At 43.7% G+C, this 16,668-nt stretch overlaps 1 protein-coding gene across 1 annotated transcript; it reads right to left on the bottom strand.

The window, feature by feature from the left end:
- Positions 1-2,983: 2,983 nt before the first annotated feature.
- Positions 2,984-14,180, bottom strand: LOC146184882 (condensin-2 complex subunit G2-like). Its single transcript, XM_084608642.1, has 6 exons — positions 14,136-14,180; positions 12,639-12,761; positions 8,210-8,305; positions 7,990-8,073; positions 6,514-6,666; positions 2,984-3,148 (listed from the first exon to the last, which is right to left on the bottom strand). Exons 1-6 carry the CDS (start codon positions 14,178-14,180, stop codon positions 2,984-2,986), a joined length of 666 nt encoding a protein of 221 aa, XP_084464768.1.
- Positions 14,181-16,668: the final 2,488 nt, after the last annotated feature.

The following is a 16,668-nucleotide window of genomic DNA, read 5'->3' as shown; positions in this document are numbered from 1 at the left end:
GTTGTTTAATATAGTTAATAAACAAACAAAAATGGATTCCGACATCTACATCAATTTTAATAAGAGAAGAGAAACAAGAGGCAAGCATAGCAAAACAATTGTGATGCCACAGGCTAAGACTAGCGCTTATCGCTTCTCGTTCTTCCCTCGAACTATAGCAGAGTGGAATGCCCTACCGCAAGAAGTCGCCAATATGACCTCGGTCGAATCCTTTGCGTCTGCTGTGCACTCTTTGCAATGAAGTATGTTAATTTTAGAGTGTCCAGTCTCCTGTTTTTGCAGTTTGCAGATGTGTGTGTGTGTTTTTTTTTTTGTTCTTTTTAATGTTCTTTTTTGTAATTTTGTATAAGCTGCTTTTGCCCGCGCAATAATCTGTATTGCAAGTCATTTCCTTATGTTTTCTTGTCACTCACATTCTTGTTTACCTTGATTTGTAGTGCCGACTGTACTTACTCACTCCTGCTTGGACTGCCAAGAGGCAGTTGGCAGTATCAAATAAATAAATAAATAAATAAATAAATAAACCCTGCTTAATACAGCTTTAAATGATGTTGCGTGTTGGTGTACCCAATGGGGAATGTCACTGAACCTTGAGAAAGCTGTATTTATGCATATTACGAGAAAGAAGATGCCACTGGACTTTGTCTAACCCTTAAAAATATACATGTGACTAAAGTAAATAAATACAAGCATTTAGGCGTGATAATTAATGACCAGCTAACATGAAGTGATCAGATTTCCCATATAACTTCATCTGCAATGAAAAATCTGGGTTTTTTAAGACACAAGTTGAAAGGTGCACCAAGTAACGTAAAACAATTAGCTTATGAATCTATTATTCGGCCAAAACTCGAGTACGCTGCCGTGGTGTGGGACCCTCACACGAAAAAAGACATCGCGCAGGTAGAAAAAGTTCAAAGGTGGACCGTACGCTTCATCTATAACAAATACCGAATTCTGATTCTCCATCTTTTCTTATGGAAATGAACAAAATAAAACAACTCTGTACCCGACGAAAGATAGCAAGATTAGAATTTTTACACTCCTTAATTCATGGAAAGCTCGGAATATCGGCAACACTTTATGTCACACCATCCCTCACTTGAAAAACAAGACACACACGCAATTATAGCTTACCTCCCCCTTTCGTCAGAACCAACATTCACAATATCTCCTTTTTTCCATGAACAATCGGGGACTGGAATGTACTGCCTGGGGAGGTTTTCACTTGTGAAAAATTCAGGGAAGCCATTGGCAAAGGTTTCGACCACTGAGAGAGTTTTTGTCTGGTTGTTTGCAATGTTTTTGACCTCTGAGAGAGTTATTGTCGGTTTCTTTGTTTGTTTGTTTTTTGTTGGCGACATAATCAAAATGGCTATCTGTACCAATTCATGCTTCCAGGTTATTTGTAGAAGTGTATCTGTGCATGACGCAAAAATTTCTCCTTTTCTTTGTTATTTCTTCTTTACACTGATTTTTGTCCATCCTGCTTGGACTAAAAGGTCTGCAGTATCATGTAAATGAAAAAAATGCCTTCTAACGATCCCGCGCATCAACGTCTATCTGCCAGTAACCGCTTTTCAAGTCGATGGATTAAAAATACTCAGCCAAGCGAAGTCTCTTGAGGGAGTCATAGATGCGGGGCAGCGGGTAGACATCTTTTTGTGATGGCATTCAACTTACGGCAGTCAACACAAAACCGCTGCGTTCCGTCTTTTTTCTTCACTAGGATCACATGCGATGATCATGGGCTGTGAGATGTATGAATGACGCCATCCGTGAGCATCTCCTTGACTTGTGTTTGGATGGCCTCGCGTTCCTTGGGGGAGACGCGGTAAGGTTACTGTCGGAATAGTCGGGCATTGTCGGACGTAATCATACAGTGTTTAATAACGGTCGTTTGACGCACCTTGGATGAGGATGCCAAGCAGGGTGCATACTCCTCCAGCAGAACTCTTAAATCACGATGCTTATCTGCGACGAGCTCCGAACTAGTACAGTATTAATGTAGTCGAGGACGCCGGGCGGAGGGCTCACTGTGTCAAATGCAGAATAGGCTGTAGGTTCTTCGATTCGGCTAGCAAAGGCGATCGCAGTAAAACGAGATAAGTGTCGGTGTTCATTCGAAAAGGTAGTGCGTATGTCCTCTGACTGCCCTTGACACAGAAAGATGAGGCTTCGGACTGCACAGATACCGTGGCAAATCAATAGCGAATGATTTCCCTAGGCGAGCACTGTCCCATCACGTGGACGTTCGCAGGCGACTCACAAAACACTGGCCCGCAGAGAATCGTAACACATTGCGCGGGAATTCTAAGCGCCGAACAAGACTGTTTAATGGCCGAGTCACAATTCTCGTTCTAGATTGAAAATGTGACCGCACGTTGCCTAAAGTCAATAACAACTGCATTCTCCCCCAGAAAATCTACGCCAAGTATCAAGTTGCGCGAACACTTCTGGAGCACAAGGCACCTAACAACAAATGTGGTCTCGTGAATTTGCACCACTGTCCTATCGGAGTGATATATGTCCACCAGCGGTGCGAATCGATGTACCAGACCATACCATACCTTTTCTAAAGCTTGGCAAGTTTGCCGCTTGGAATATAGAAGTCCGCTCCGGTGTCCACTAATGCACTTAACATGTGTCCATCCAGAACTACAGGTATGCCAAGTGACGGACGGTTATGCGCTTTAGAGGTTGTGGTCGTTTTCATAGGACCTGTGGCAGTTGACTCCGCGTCGTCGTGGACTTCATCGCGATGACGTCTAGCGACCGCGCCCCCAGAGGTCGCCGTCTTTAGATTTCCCAGCGAGGGCTAGGGGATCGTCCAGGTGCTCCCACACGAGAAAACCTGGGATGATGCGGGGAGGCAGTGAGGAGAAAGTTCGTGACAGCCACCGTTGAGAAGATACTGTTCAGCGACATACTCGTTGTCCGTAAGATGGTCGGCGAGCGATGGAGGGAAAGCCAACAGACTTAGTCACTGCACGATACCGGCGCTTTCGAAAAAGATGGCCAGGCTCGCCACAGTGATAGCAGATGGGCCGTCGATCGAAAGCGCGCCAGATGTCTGATCTTCGCCGAGGTGGTCATCGTCTTGAAGTGTACTGGGCCGGCTGCACGCATGCCAGATGATCTTGCGATACTGGAGAAATTGGCGCCGGAGCTGGTGCTCTAGACAATGGCGGCATTGGAGTTTCTGGTACAGGGACAAATGGCGCTGATGATAGAGCAAAACGTCCCAAAACATTCGCGCATGTTGGAACTCTGCACTCTGCTGGTTAAGACTGAAGGTCATCACCCATTGATTGAGGCCTATTAGCAATAACAATATTAGCTATAAAAGCACCGTGCGGTTGAGGCACACCGGAAAGCTTTTGCAGTTCATGTCATACCACAGAGCGATTGAGTTCGCGGGACGATTCATTGGTGACTACATAAGCCGGAAGCGACTTAATAGGGGATGCAGCGAAATATGGTCTACTGTGTGGGGCCCTGCGCAACATATCTGTAGGGCCCGTGGCGCGCCGCGCATTCGAAGGCCGCGCCACTTCCCAATGCTTGCTACGCGCTGCCTGTTTCCCTCTCCCCGCTCGTTCGGGGATAACCGGTCCCGCGCGAGGGGGCTATAAAGGAAGGCACGCGCCGCCGTCTCGCCTCTCTTTGTTCCTGCTCTTCGCCCTGGCTCGTCACTACATGGACGCGCTGGCTATTCCCTGCCTGCCCTCCCGAACGACGACCCCGCCGGACCCCCTGCTGATGTGAGATTAAAGATGTTTGTTACACGGCCCGCTGTGCGTTTGTCGTGCGCATCCCTCGGGCAGTGGAATCGTCCACAAGTGTAAGCATTGGCCTGCTGTGAACGGCCTTCTCCACTGTCAATGCCTTTGACAAGAAATCGGTCACTGAAGCCGGAAGACTGCACACAAGGCCAGCAAAGAGCTGTTCTTTTATGCTGCGCATTAAGTTACGCAGTCTCTTGTCCTCTGACATGCGGAGATCGGCACGGCGGAACAGTCGCGTCATATCTTCAATATACATTGTGCCGGCTTCATTTTGTGTCTGGAAATGCGACTAGATTGACCACTGAGCCCTTTCTCGGTGGTATGGACTAATGCAGTCTTCGAAAATTTGATGCCGATACGCACACCAGGAAGTGTGTTCACCGCATGCCTTGGGAAATCCAGAAGAGCTTCCTCAGCTCACATTTGAGATATTTGTTTTCCCGACTCATTTGACATAATGTGAAGCCCTGCGGTGGTTCTGTCTTTCTAGCTGTGCCACCAGAAGAAACGAAAATCACCAGCGTTGTCATCACTATCAGTGGCTTTGCTATGGTCAATAGCGTTGGCGAACACAGCAACCACTCCACTCGATATAACAAATTGAACAGCAGATGGTGCACCGGAAGATCCCGAGCTGGCTCCTCGAAGGCAAACCTTGGTTTGCAATGGCAGCCAGGTGACGCGACCACACCACCACTTCCGCTCAGAAATCAATGTGCTGTCAGCCAGCAGATTGCTCGAGATAGGCAAATCCAATCCCATTACCACCACTGGATGTTGTTAATTGCACCCATTGCCTCTTAACTGCTGCTCCACAGCATGGTAGACAGAAGCCCCAAGATAAGGGCATTGCTACCGACCAAAATTTTGCATACAAATACTTTTTATTTTTTTGCAATATATGGCACTTATGATTAACAGCAGAATATTCACTGACATCCCAGGACACTGCCTGGAAACAAATGCTTAAGAGTGATGCAGGGATGATCAGCTTTCAGAACCTCCTAAACCTAAGTACACAGTAGATTTTCCCAATTCCAATAACAGTGGCCGCCACATCCAAGCAGTCCGAAAGACTAGCCGACTCAGGGCAACTTCCTCAAAGACCATGGTCTTTGCAGAAGGCTGGCTTGACATTTTGAGATACCAGTCAGCCAAATGATGCCCATCCTCCTCACCCTATCTTCCAAAAAAGCTGTTAGAAACCATCTGTACCACTATGCAAACACTATAAATATGATCCAGTTCCTGCACTCATAATCTAGAGAGTTGTGCTCTTTAGACAAAAATGAAGTCGAAACTAAAATATCTTGCATGTTAATAAAATAATTTGGTATATAAACACTTCCATAAATGTGAAAGCAGAACTGCTCCAATATCATAAGAGCACCTATAGCTTCTTCTGTAGCGCACTGTATTTAGGCACAGCCTCCTCATTGATCACAACAGAGCGGCTATAGCAAGTTCGACAAACTACATGAAAAAAGCAACAGAAAATATTTGGTAGAGACACTTAGCACTCTTAATATTGAAATACAAAATATTTACTTCTTGTTTGGCAAAGATTATTTAAATTTCTTTCTGCGGATGGTTTGTCTGCATGTTTGTTGTACACTAAGGCTGGCGCGTGTTTGGAACCTCGAGCTGTAAATAATTTGCAGCAGGAAATTATAGGGGGCATTTTTACTCTTTGTTGATATACTGTGTCCTCACTACCTTGGCAGCAACTCTCATGCCACTGCCTCTGAGTTGCAGCATGCTTCAACTTGAATCATTACTGAGCCTCTCTCTTTAGACTCGAAGAGATCTGTCAGATGATATCAATATATGCATGCAAATTTGCCTCCTCACCTGTCAGCCACAATCTCACATGAGTCAGTGGGATTGTTTCGGCGCAGAGTTCCTGCTGGCCTTCCCCCATGAGTTAGCAGGTTCATCCACACACCAAGTTGATGCCAAGGTGTCGCACTATATGTATAAAGTATCCAATGGTATAATGTGTGCACATACTTTTGGGATTATCTTAGCCTCAATGTCAACAGCTCGTATGGAATTTCACTTATTGGGGCCAGAAATGTGTTTGCCTTATTAATTTTTGAAATGATGCAAGAAGGGCGCAGCTGATTTTCCGATTAGAAGCTAATAACTGATGTCACTTACTGTGGCTCAGTGGTGCAGCCCAAAAAATTAAACTGTGAAGACACAATATTTTGTCCTGCTGATAGATGCCTTGCAATGCCTGCCATTTATGCGTGTTAAACATGCATAGGCAAAGCTACATTATATAGTTCAGGCTTCATGGGGACTATATCGAAGATTGCTGTGTCAGACATACTTCATGATGACCCCTTTGAAACTCCCCTGACATGAATAAGGCACCACTACAACCTACACCTGTTCATTGCTCTACACCATTTATTTACACATGTTAGAGATCTTGTGTGTGCAGTTGATTAACCAGGTGCACAATTTATTGCAGGCAAAATTTAAATTGGTATATTTTTGCAGAGATTATAAAAATATATACAGTGACCACTTCAATTAGAGCTATTCTCTATTTGAAAATACAATTTAAGGTGTTTTTAATAATTTAAAAGGTGGACCCAGAAAATGATTTGTTTTTTGGGTCAATTATCTCAAGTTACCCACACTATGGGGAATGCCATAGTAGAAAGCTCAACATACATAAAAACCATTTCTCTCAAATGAAATATTTGATCAGTACCTTAAAGTCCGGTATTCCTTGTGCTGCCAACAAAAGTGAGATATAGGACAGCTGGACAGAGTGGGTGTCCTGAAGGCTATTTTCTTTGTTCTTTGCAATAAGGACTTTCAGCAGGTTGTGGGTCTTTGGATTATGGACCATGTAAGCAAGTCCCTAGAAAAGAGTAACAGTGTGGTTTTCAGTCATAAACACACATGAGTGGTCATCAGTGCAAACTGCAATTTCAGTCTCATTAAAAAAAAATGTATGGTAACAGTATTAGGCTTGTATATAAGCATTTAGAATGAGACAAGGCAAACAAGTTATTAGCCCATGCTGAAACAAAAAGAGTAAGCTGGGAATGAACAAGTTTATTCACCTACCAGCAGGAAAAATGGCATTAACACTGTAAAATAATCAATCATGCACTTTGTAGGTGCCAAACAAATAAAATAACATACAAAACACGTCCATTAGAAATGATACCTCCCAGATGGTCTCTAGCAAAATATGGACTTCCTATGCGGAAAATTTGTGCTTCAATGTTAACGCCTCAACACACAATGAAATACATTTTCATCGAGATATATACCAGTTTTACAATGTCACCCAACTTCACAAATACCATGAACAAGAGTCTATTATAATAATGACATATATAACACTAAACAATAGGACAACTTGTGAGATTTTGACATAGTACGAGCAGCCATCATTATCCTCCGTAGGTGGCAAATACAGGACTATTTAGGCAAGCATGCTGCAGCTATGCATAGAAAAAAATTGAATCCCGGATAATGATAGGGATCAATGCAGAGCAAATGCGAGCATATTTTATTTCCACGACAATGTATTTCCAATTTAAATGTAATCATATGGTAGTATCAGATATGACAGTTCTTTGATTCATTTTTGGTGGGTCATTCATAGTTTCGACCTTCCGTCTGCTCAGCTTGAAGTGGTGAACCATGTTTCTCACTCTCCACCAGTGGTACCCCTCACTTTACACACCAGAGTGCCCACACTATGGAGAAATAGCTACGGCTTCCCACATGGTGTGGGCATGCCAAATCCTTTATCGATAAACTTCCTAATCCCAATTTGGAGGAGTGGGAGGCCATTCTGCACAGCGAGGACCCCGACCAAACACGAGGACTGGTTCGCAGGGCCCACGCTGCGGCGTAGGCCACTGGGCTGCCGGAATAGGCGGACCACCCATAGCTCCGAGACCTCCCATGCACTCAATAAAGTTTTCAATCAATCAATAAACTTCACTCTCCACCTGCCACTGATGGCAGGTGGAGCATTTGCCCAGGATGGTACATGCCATAAGTCACAGTGATACCCCACATTTTTTGCCTCCATGACCTCCTAATGCAACCACAATGACTTTTAAAGGAAGGTCAGTATCCTTGAGTTCCTTAAAAGTATTAAACAATCAGTACAAAAACAAATTTTTAGGCTTTGTTAAATCAGCTGCATGATTACCCTCCTCACCTTGTTAACCCGGATTCTTGAAACAAGAGAGTTCAAGTCCCTGGCATTTCTGCTGAGCAAATCATCTGCAAATGCCCTTCGCTCCTGTAAAATGAAAATGGGCATTAATGAACATGATGCTGCAAAGCCTGTCTCAAACTGTGACTCATTGTTGACATACAAAAAGAACCTTAGAACAGTGTAAAGGGTCATTTAGGCAGTTTTTAAAGATTGCACTCACCTGCAATGGAATAATCTCAAAGAAATCACTCAAAACTATACATACACCCCTCACTGCCACTGATCGAACATCTGGAACGATGTCCAGCAGAAGATTCTGCGGAATAGACAGGAAAGAAAACATAGAGATGGATGATTTCACCAAATTGTAAGCCAAACAATATAAAAAGTATGAACAAAGGGCTGTGCAAAAGCAATACATATCTCAACTCCAAATTAGCCCACTAATTCTGCCTTACATCTTGAGCATTAACATGGCAATGCAGGTCTGAAATAAGCTTGTAACTATTTTCTTTCCTGCACATTTAAAGGAAGTTACAAAACACTTATACAGCGTTTCTAAAGTCATTACATAGACAAATAAACTTTGATGTAACAAACATGCATCGAGTAAATTGGTCGATATAACAACATTTACTGGTTAAGCAATGACCCCCCACAGATTTTCGTATTTAGCACTTCATGTAAGAACATGTTGCATCCTTGATATAACTTGGAATGCCATCAGTTAGCTAGTGCACAGTTAATGCAAAGTTCGCATTGGCATGCAAAACTTTTTTTGCATGCAAGTGTTTTTTTGTTCCACTAATTCCTATACAACACCTCGAAGCCATTTGCAGCACTGCCATGGGCAGAACGACCTGGCGCAATCCTGGCATCTCTCACCTGTGCACACTATAACAGATACGTGTGCTCCTATTGTTGACCCCACCAATTGGGGAGAGGGTAAGGCATGTAAGAGCACAATTTCCTAATATAGTGCATAGGATCCTAAATTGCTCAGTTCACCCTTGCCTTTCACAGGGCTGTGCACTGCTTCTGAAAAGGAGTATAGGTTTCTTATTGAAGAATATTGCCTACCTGCTAAAGAGTAAAACTGCCATTTTGAAAGACTTCAGCCTTATTACCCATGACTGCAAATTATAGGTTCATTTTTGTGCGTTTTGAAGTGTATTCCTTACATCATACTGTCTTCCAGGCACGGCCTTATATGAGAAAAGAGGTGCATGCACAAAATCTATGGTCCTGCCTTATAAGCGATGTAGTGACAGGCTATAATTTAGGACAGGCCCAAAATCATATCCGTTTTTTTTAGTCAGTTTATTACTACCAAACATCTGTTTGCATTTATTGCCTTTACACTTAAGCATGTGTGCTTTTATGCCTATTACAATCATAATAGTAAGCTCTTAAACAGTAGTAAGCTGTTAGATTTTCTCCCGTAACCATTTAGAATAATTTGCCTCCTTGTATTCTTTTTCGTTTGTCAAACCTCTGTAAACAATACTGGATACTCTGTCATATTCGCTTACTTACTTCCCTGATTTTATTTTGTGTATCAAGAGCAATGTAAATGTTTATGTAACAGGTAATGCCACAATGTTTCTTGGCATGTAGAATGAAAGTTAGATAAATAGTGGGTTCTATCAGAAATATTTCAAAATTGCCTTTAAAGAATTGTTTAAGATGTAAAGGATGTTTCTTTAAAGAGAAACATCCTGTCTCCGATTAAACTTCAGCAGCGAGAATATTGCCTGCACACTGTAACCTTCTCAACTGTACGGAACTTGTGTTGCAGCTTGTACTATCTCAAAACTGAAAGGAGGCCTTATTATACCATCATTAAAATATTTTAAATCTGCTTTGAAGTCATTAGTTTCATCGCGGCGTGCATGCAACATGGTTGGGAGTGTCCAATTTCGAGCATCCCATGGGCTTTTTTATAAGCCTGTGGTCCTAGCGCGGTTTATCAGGATGCGGTCATCATGCCTTGATTCCTTAAATTACGCATAGCGACATCTGAGACATATTTCAGCAATTTTTGGGAGCTCGTGGTATATTACTCAATAATATTGGCTGTGATTGAGGCCTGCATTATGAGCAGAAGCCTTCACACGCATATGTTCTCTGTAGGTGCACTCGGGAAATTGGGGCATATCCGAAGAGGATGTCAGTGGGAGATTTGAACAGTTTCATTTGGACATCTGGTGGACGTACATGGAAGATCCATTGGAGGTTCGCTGATCTTCCATTGACATGCGTATACCCGAGGGCTGACGTACGTAGAATGTCCACTAGAAGTAGGGTGCTTTATTGGGGTGACTGTTATGCCGTCTCTGCCGGGCGCAGTACCGCACCTCATCTCAGCGCGCTGCTTTAAGATCCCGAAGCATGAAAGCAGCACCCATATCTGTGTTAGTTTGCCCAGATGCTCGAACTGAGACCTATTTTGATTCTCTATGCGACAGAGGTAGCAGGAGCACAAGTCGCCAGCGAGTTGAGTGGTGGTACCCTAGTATGTGCGTAGAACGCATTTTAGATTTCGTTCTTTTTCATCATGAGTTCTGGCTTGGTCGAGAAGCCAGTGTAGATTTTTCAGGGATCTCGGAAAATGTTTCCTTAAACTTATTCAAAAACTGTAGATGGATGTAATATCGGTCTAAATTTAGGACCAAATACATTTTTCTAACAAATCTAATTCTCTTAGCTCTAAGCAAGGATTGATGAGAAGGACTGATGAGAGAAACACAATACAAAAGGCTACATGCATGCGCAACATATTGATGCCATCTGCTAAGTTTTGCCCTTGTGAGGGACATCTGATCATCTCATTTTCTCATTCGTTTAAAGGCAAAACCAGATGTCGCCAAAAACAAAAACGTACTAACGCAGAGCCTGCCTCCAAAATGCTTGAACTTCACATATGCTGCATAGTTGCACTGTTCTAGCATTTCGCCTGTGGCAGCCGTGCGTGAATTTATTCACAAATATGAGTAACCCCACACTAGCATCCTCCACATGTCTTTATTCAACCATTATATCCTCACTGGTCATAGTATTATATAGAGGGGATGCACAAAATAAAAATACAAACTAGAATAAAAATTTCTCAGTGGCAATATCCTACAATACTTATTCTAAGAAAACCTTGAGGAATTAAAACCCGTGGATCCGGATCTCTTTATTGAGCTAAAAAATCAACTGTGTCACTAAAATGTCCCTGAAAGGCACCTTGCGTAAAATTATAATGCAAGCAATTCATTGATTCAAGGTTAAAATCTGATTTGAAAGCTTTGAGTAGCGCGTAATTAGCAAATATTTTTATTATGGTCTTGGCAACTACTCGTATTAAATATGCGTGATGCATCGATACAGCAAACATTCACGCTGATGTCACTGGGGCTGCTAGCTGCACCCGCTCATTGGACACTCCCAAGTTAAGCAGGAGGGACGGGAAGCGGTGGGGTGCTATCGCCACTTATTCATTTTTTTAACCCCGCACGCATTGGTTGAGTTGGGAGGGAGAAGAACAGCATCTTTTTTGATCACTCATTTTTGGTGCTAATGAAATTAGCCTAAAAATTCTTCCGCTGCAGAGAGTATTGATAGGATATCTATTAATAGTGCTCGCTTTAAAATTCTAGTAAAGTCTTTCATGAGCCCTTTAACATTCAGTTGTTGGTCTTTTTAAGTTGATATTAATCTAATCATGAGCTGGAACTTGAAGCAGTTGATGTGTCCCCAGGAAAAGGCAGTGTCCGAGCACTTATCATAGTTATTCCCGTAAAGAATGTATTTTGATAGTGCGTGCTGCTGGGCTGATTGGTGTTGCATGTTGTGAAGCCAGTGCATCTGAATGCCTCATTGCTTTCCGTTTTATCCCTCATTAATGTTTGGACACACTTCTTCACATTATATATTTTTGAAAAAAAAGCCCCAAAGTACATTGTACGACTGATTAAATAGCTATAGACTGTTCGTACCAGTTTTTAATCATGAAACAAAATCTGATTGCACAGGTCCTCATGAAATTCTTGTCCACTCCAGCATAACTGCAACTGCTGAGGGAATCTGTGGTACGAAAGTCGACATTCCGTATGCAGAGGATTGTCTAACTCAGTTTGTTTTTAACCACAAAATACATGTCTGGTTCTATATTCTAATAGAAACTTCATTGCCCATTGTGACCAGAAATTTGCTATCGTCTGCTTAGCTAAGCAGTGCAAAGAAAATTGGCTGCAGAACTAATGTGGCAGTGTTCTATCTGAATGCAAGAAATAGCTATTCTAAATAAAAGAACTAGCTTTTCTCATCCAACATACCCCTATCAGTTTACCAGATGTCTTACATTATTACAATAATAGAGAGTTCAAATATAAGTCACCCATAGAGAGCTCCAATTATGCTCAAGGTGTACACCCTCAAGGAGAACGAGGAAAAAAGAACAGGGCACAAGTGTATTTATTAAAGAGGGCTCCCAGTAATGAATAGTCTAACAAAGCATGAAAAATTAAAAAACTTTCAAGGTAATACAAAGAGGAGACTGCTGTTACTGTGCATAATCTTTCCTGCTTCAGAACCCAGAGTCTAGCCGCAATAAATAGAAAACATGTGAACAGTAGTTTCATTTTTTCCTCGACAATACCCACGTGCATTATTTTGAAGTACTCTGCCAACTCTTTATCCTTCTTTGGAGATGCAGCACTCTCCAACAATGGAAATGAGTCAAAAAAGATTCTGGCAGCAGTATGGCGAACCTTGTAGTGTCGGGCCTGGATGACCAAGAAAGAGAAGAGGTGTTAAATGCAAATTAAAATAATATGCAACACTCATCGATGCCATACTTTACAAGACGCTTATACAATGATGCAAACACACCCGAAATGTATTGTAGATTAATGCACGCAAAAGATGCGCCCACGTTTTATCCTAATGAACCTGCCAGCAAGCCACAAGCCCTAAGCTTTGAAATTAACATTCCTCTCAATGACCATTACAAATCTCTCTCTTTATATCTGCAGACAATTGCAGTGTGTAATGTAATGACATGTGAACATGCTAATGTGGAACAGTAGGAATGTAGAACCAAGTTTAATAAGCCTCAAAATGAAAAGTAAAAATTAGATGCCTTAAAAAGAGCATTTTAAAAACTAAATTTGTACAAGTAGCAACATTTCTGCCAAATCAAATATTAACAGCATTGTTGAACATCAAATTACTACATATAAATAAATAAGAACAAAATAAATAAAATATCAAACACAAGTTAAATTGATTTTGCAGTCAATAAGTGTTTCCATAAATAATCGTATGAAATGAGCATTTACTAAAAACGGTAAAAAGCTAACAGGGGCACCATACAATATAGGTATAAAGTTGCGAATATCAAATTAATCGCACCAATCTCTACATATATAACTCTGTGAAAGTTGTCTCATACACATGGAATATTTCTGCTTCACTACTGGTAATGACTGTGAACGAATTCTAACAAGAAATCAATCTTTATTTCAGCGTCCAAAGTTTGAATCAGTTTGAATTCAATATAGGGAATGAAAAAAGGGTCTGCTGAGCCTGGCTCAAACCTGCCAGGTCACACAATCTTGAAGTGTACATAATAAACACTACGAATGATGCCAAATAAATGAACTGCATTGCAATGTTCAGTTCCTGTCGAGACATATCACAGCAGCACTCTGCACAAAAAGTATAGATTGTTTTTTTAAAATATTTCAAAAAGAACCCGTGTTCTTCACCAATGGCGTTCATTTCATGCCTTGAGGCAAAGTATGCCTCTTTACCATCTTGCATCTTTCCATTTGGCGCTCTGCATCGTTCTATTTGGCCCTGTGCTGACTCTGCCTATCTCGATTCACCTGCTCACCACTGCACCAGTTAGGTGACTGGGCCGACCACTTAGAGGAACAGCATCTTCCTCATGCAGCAAAGGGACAGGATTTGAGTTTTGGTACTGCCACAAATACCCACTAATATGCATAGTGTAAGGTGTTTATTGGAGCACCAAGACCGTATGCAACGTCCGCAAACCAAAGCGACGTGGGTAGCGTTCGAACCAACAGCTTGCCAATAGTGCAGTGCCAACAAGGCTCCGGCTCAACTTCGCCTACCTCTTCGGATTAGCGCACGAGCTGATGGCGATCGGGTTCCGGAAGCCGCTCGCCGATCGGCATGGCGATCGGGGAGCGGCTGACTAAGGGGGTGGATTCTTGCGACGTTGGCAGGCGGTACAGGATCGAATGCATTGACGAATAAAGCGGTACATACCGCACCAGTAATTTCTCATACGCAGTCGAGAATAGGTTTTCATGACACCTGCATGGCCGCATTGGGGATCGGCGTGGAAAGAGTCCCAGATTTCAGCACGGATATGTCGTGGAATCACGAGAAGCCACTTTCACTCTGTAGGAGGGTAATTGCGGCGGTATAAAAGTCCATCACAAGTGGCGAAGTGATGGGCCTGACGACGAAGTGCACGTGACGGAGACAGCTCTGCGGGCGTAGACAGGAATGTTAGAGAGGATATCTATGGATCCTTCTGCTGCTCAAATTTCATGTTGGTAATGTTGAGCGGCGACATACCGTAAGCACAAACGAAGCCAGCCATCGAGTCGTTAGGAAGCGGTGAACGGGAAAGGGCATCAGCGCCGGTGTGCTTGCGTCCAGATCGATAGATGACGTGAATATCGTACTCCTGAAGACGTAACGCCAAGCGGGTGAGGCGGCCGGAGGAGTCTTTGAGGGAGGATAGCCAACAGAGCGCGTGGTGTTCGGTAACATCGTAGAATGGGCGACCGTAAATATAAGGACGGAACTTGTTAATGGCCCATATGAGGGCCAGGCACTCCTTTTCGGTCACAGAATAGTTCGATTCCGCTTTCGTGAGGGTACGACTAGAGTACGCGACGACATACTCCGAATATCCAGGTTTCCGTTGAGCAAGAACAGCGCCGAGACCTACACCGCTTGCATCAGTGTGTATTTCGGTCGACAGGCAGGGTCAAAATGGCGGAGTATAGGGGAGAGACCAGTAGACGGCGTAGTGTACTGAACGCAGCATCACAGGCTGGTGACCAAGAGGAGAGGTTCGGGCCTCCGGAGAGAAGTTGCGTTAAAGGGGTGATGATACTGGCGAAGTTGCGGATAAAACGGCGGAAATACGAACATAGACCGACAAAACTGCGAAGTTCTTTCAAGGTTGTGGGCTTGGGGAAGTCTGCGACTGCACTAAGCTTGGTAGGATCCGGTAGAACGCCATCCTTGGATATGACATGACACAGTATTGTGAGCTTGGTAGCGGCGAAGTGACATTTCTTCAAGTTGAGCTGTAGGCCGGCTTCAGTAAGGCACGTAAGGACACGCTGAAGGCGCAGAAAGTGGGAAGGGAAATCTTTCGAGAAAACGACAATGTCATCTAGATAACAAAGACACGTTTCCCATTTGAGCCCACTGAGAATGTTATCCATCATTCTCTCGAAGGTGGCGAGGGCGTTGCACAGTCCGAATGGCATCACATTGAATTCATAAAAGCCATCGGGAGTGATGGAGGCTGTTTTCGGGCGGTCAGTGGAAGCCATCGGTACTTGCCAATAGCCAGAGCGCAAATCTAGTGACGAAAAGAACTCCGCTCCTTGCAAACAATCTAGCGCGTCGTCAATTCGTGGTAGTGGGTAAATATCTTTGCGGGTTGTCCTATTCAGACGCCGGTAGTCCACACAGAAGCGGATAGTGCCATCTTTCTTCGTCACCAACACTACGGGGGTGGCCCAAGGCCTATGAGATGGTCGTATGATGCCCCATTGAAGTATATTGGCGACATTGTCACGAATGACGCGGCACTCAGTGGGTGACACGCGATATGGTCGCTGCCGCAGGGGAGCATGAGGACCAGTGTCGATTGCATGAGAAACGGTCAAGGTGCGGCCCAAGAAAGGCTGGGACACGTCAAAAGATGCACTGAAGCGCTGAAGGAGGGCGACTATTTGGTCCCGTTGGGCGGACGGAAGGTCGGTCGCGATAGCTCGATGAAGGGCGTCGACAGGAAGCTCATCACTCGTAGCAGCACAAGACGTCAGGGCAGCGACGTGAGGAAAAACTTCAGGTTCGGAGAACATGTAAGTGCGATCAGGGTCCAGCTCTTCAATGTAGCCTAGGCACTCCCCGCGAAGAACAACCATCGGGCAGGGAAAAGGGTTGGAAGCATAGATGACACAGCTGCCATCAGAAATTGTTAGAGCCGCGAAAGGAAGAAGGAGGCCGTTATGTTGGGCGGAGGCGAGTTTGGGCGTAAAGAGAACAGGACTAGGGAGGGCAGATGTCGAAAAAAGGGGAAGCAGAAGAGAAGAAAAGGGAGGAATGTCGGTGTCTGCAGCTACAAGGAGTTTAGCAGGGCGCACAGGCGGGTCACACAGGGAAACATTACACACAGGGGAAAGCTGAACTTCAGCACGGGCACAATCAATCACAGCACTGTGAGTCGACAGAAAGTCATAGCCGAGGATGATGTCGTGGGAGCAGGCGTAAAGCACCACCATCTCGACGAGATAAGTAATCTCTTTGATGCAAACTCGTACCGTGCACGCTGCCACAGGGGTGATGCGCTTTGCACTGGCTGTACGAAGCGAAAAGGCAGAAAGCGGCGTCGTGACCTTGCGAATTTTG

Source organism: Amblyomma maculatum, chromosome 7, assembly GCF_055883805.1.
Source record: "Amblyomma maculatum isolate TAMU_Amacu chromosome 7, ASM5588380v1, whole genome shotgun sequence".
Lineage (NCBI taxonomy): Eukaryota > Metazoa > Arthropoda > Arachnida > Ixodida > Ixodidae > Amblyomma > Amblyomma maculatum.
Note: the sequence above shows the minus strand (reverse complement) of the source record. Positions and strands in the feature narration are given on the sequence as shown.

Bases quoted from the DNA above. Each gene is read 5' to 3' on its own strand.
- LOC146184882 (XM_084608642.1), bottom strand. From the start codon at position 14,180: ATGCCGATCGGCGAGCGGCTTCCGGAACCCGATCGCCATCAGCTC. The intron at 8,074-8,209 runs GTGAGTGCAATC...TTCATTTTACAG, and splicing joins TTGAGATTATTCCATTGCAG to GAGCGAAGGGCATTTGCAGA. The intron at 3,149-6,513 runs GTACTGATCAAA...CAATTTCTCCAG, and splicing joins AAGGAATACCGGACTTTAAG to TATCGCAAGATCATCTGGCA.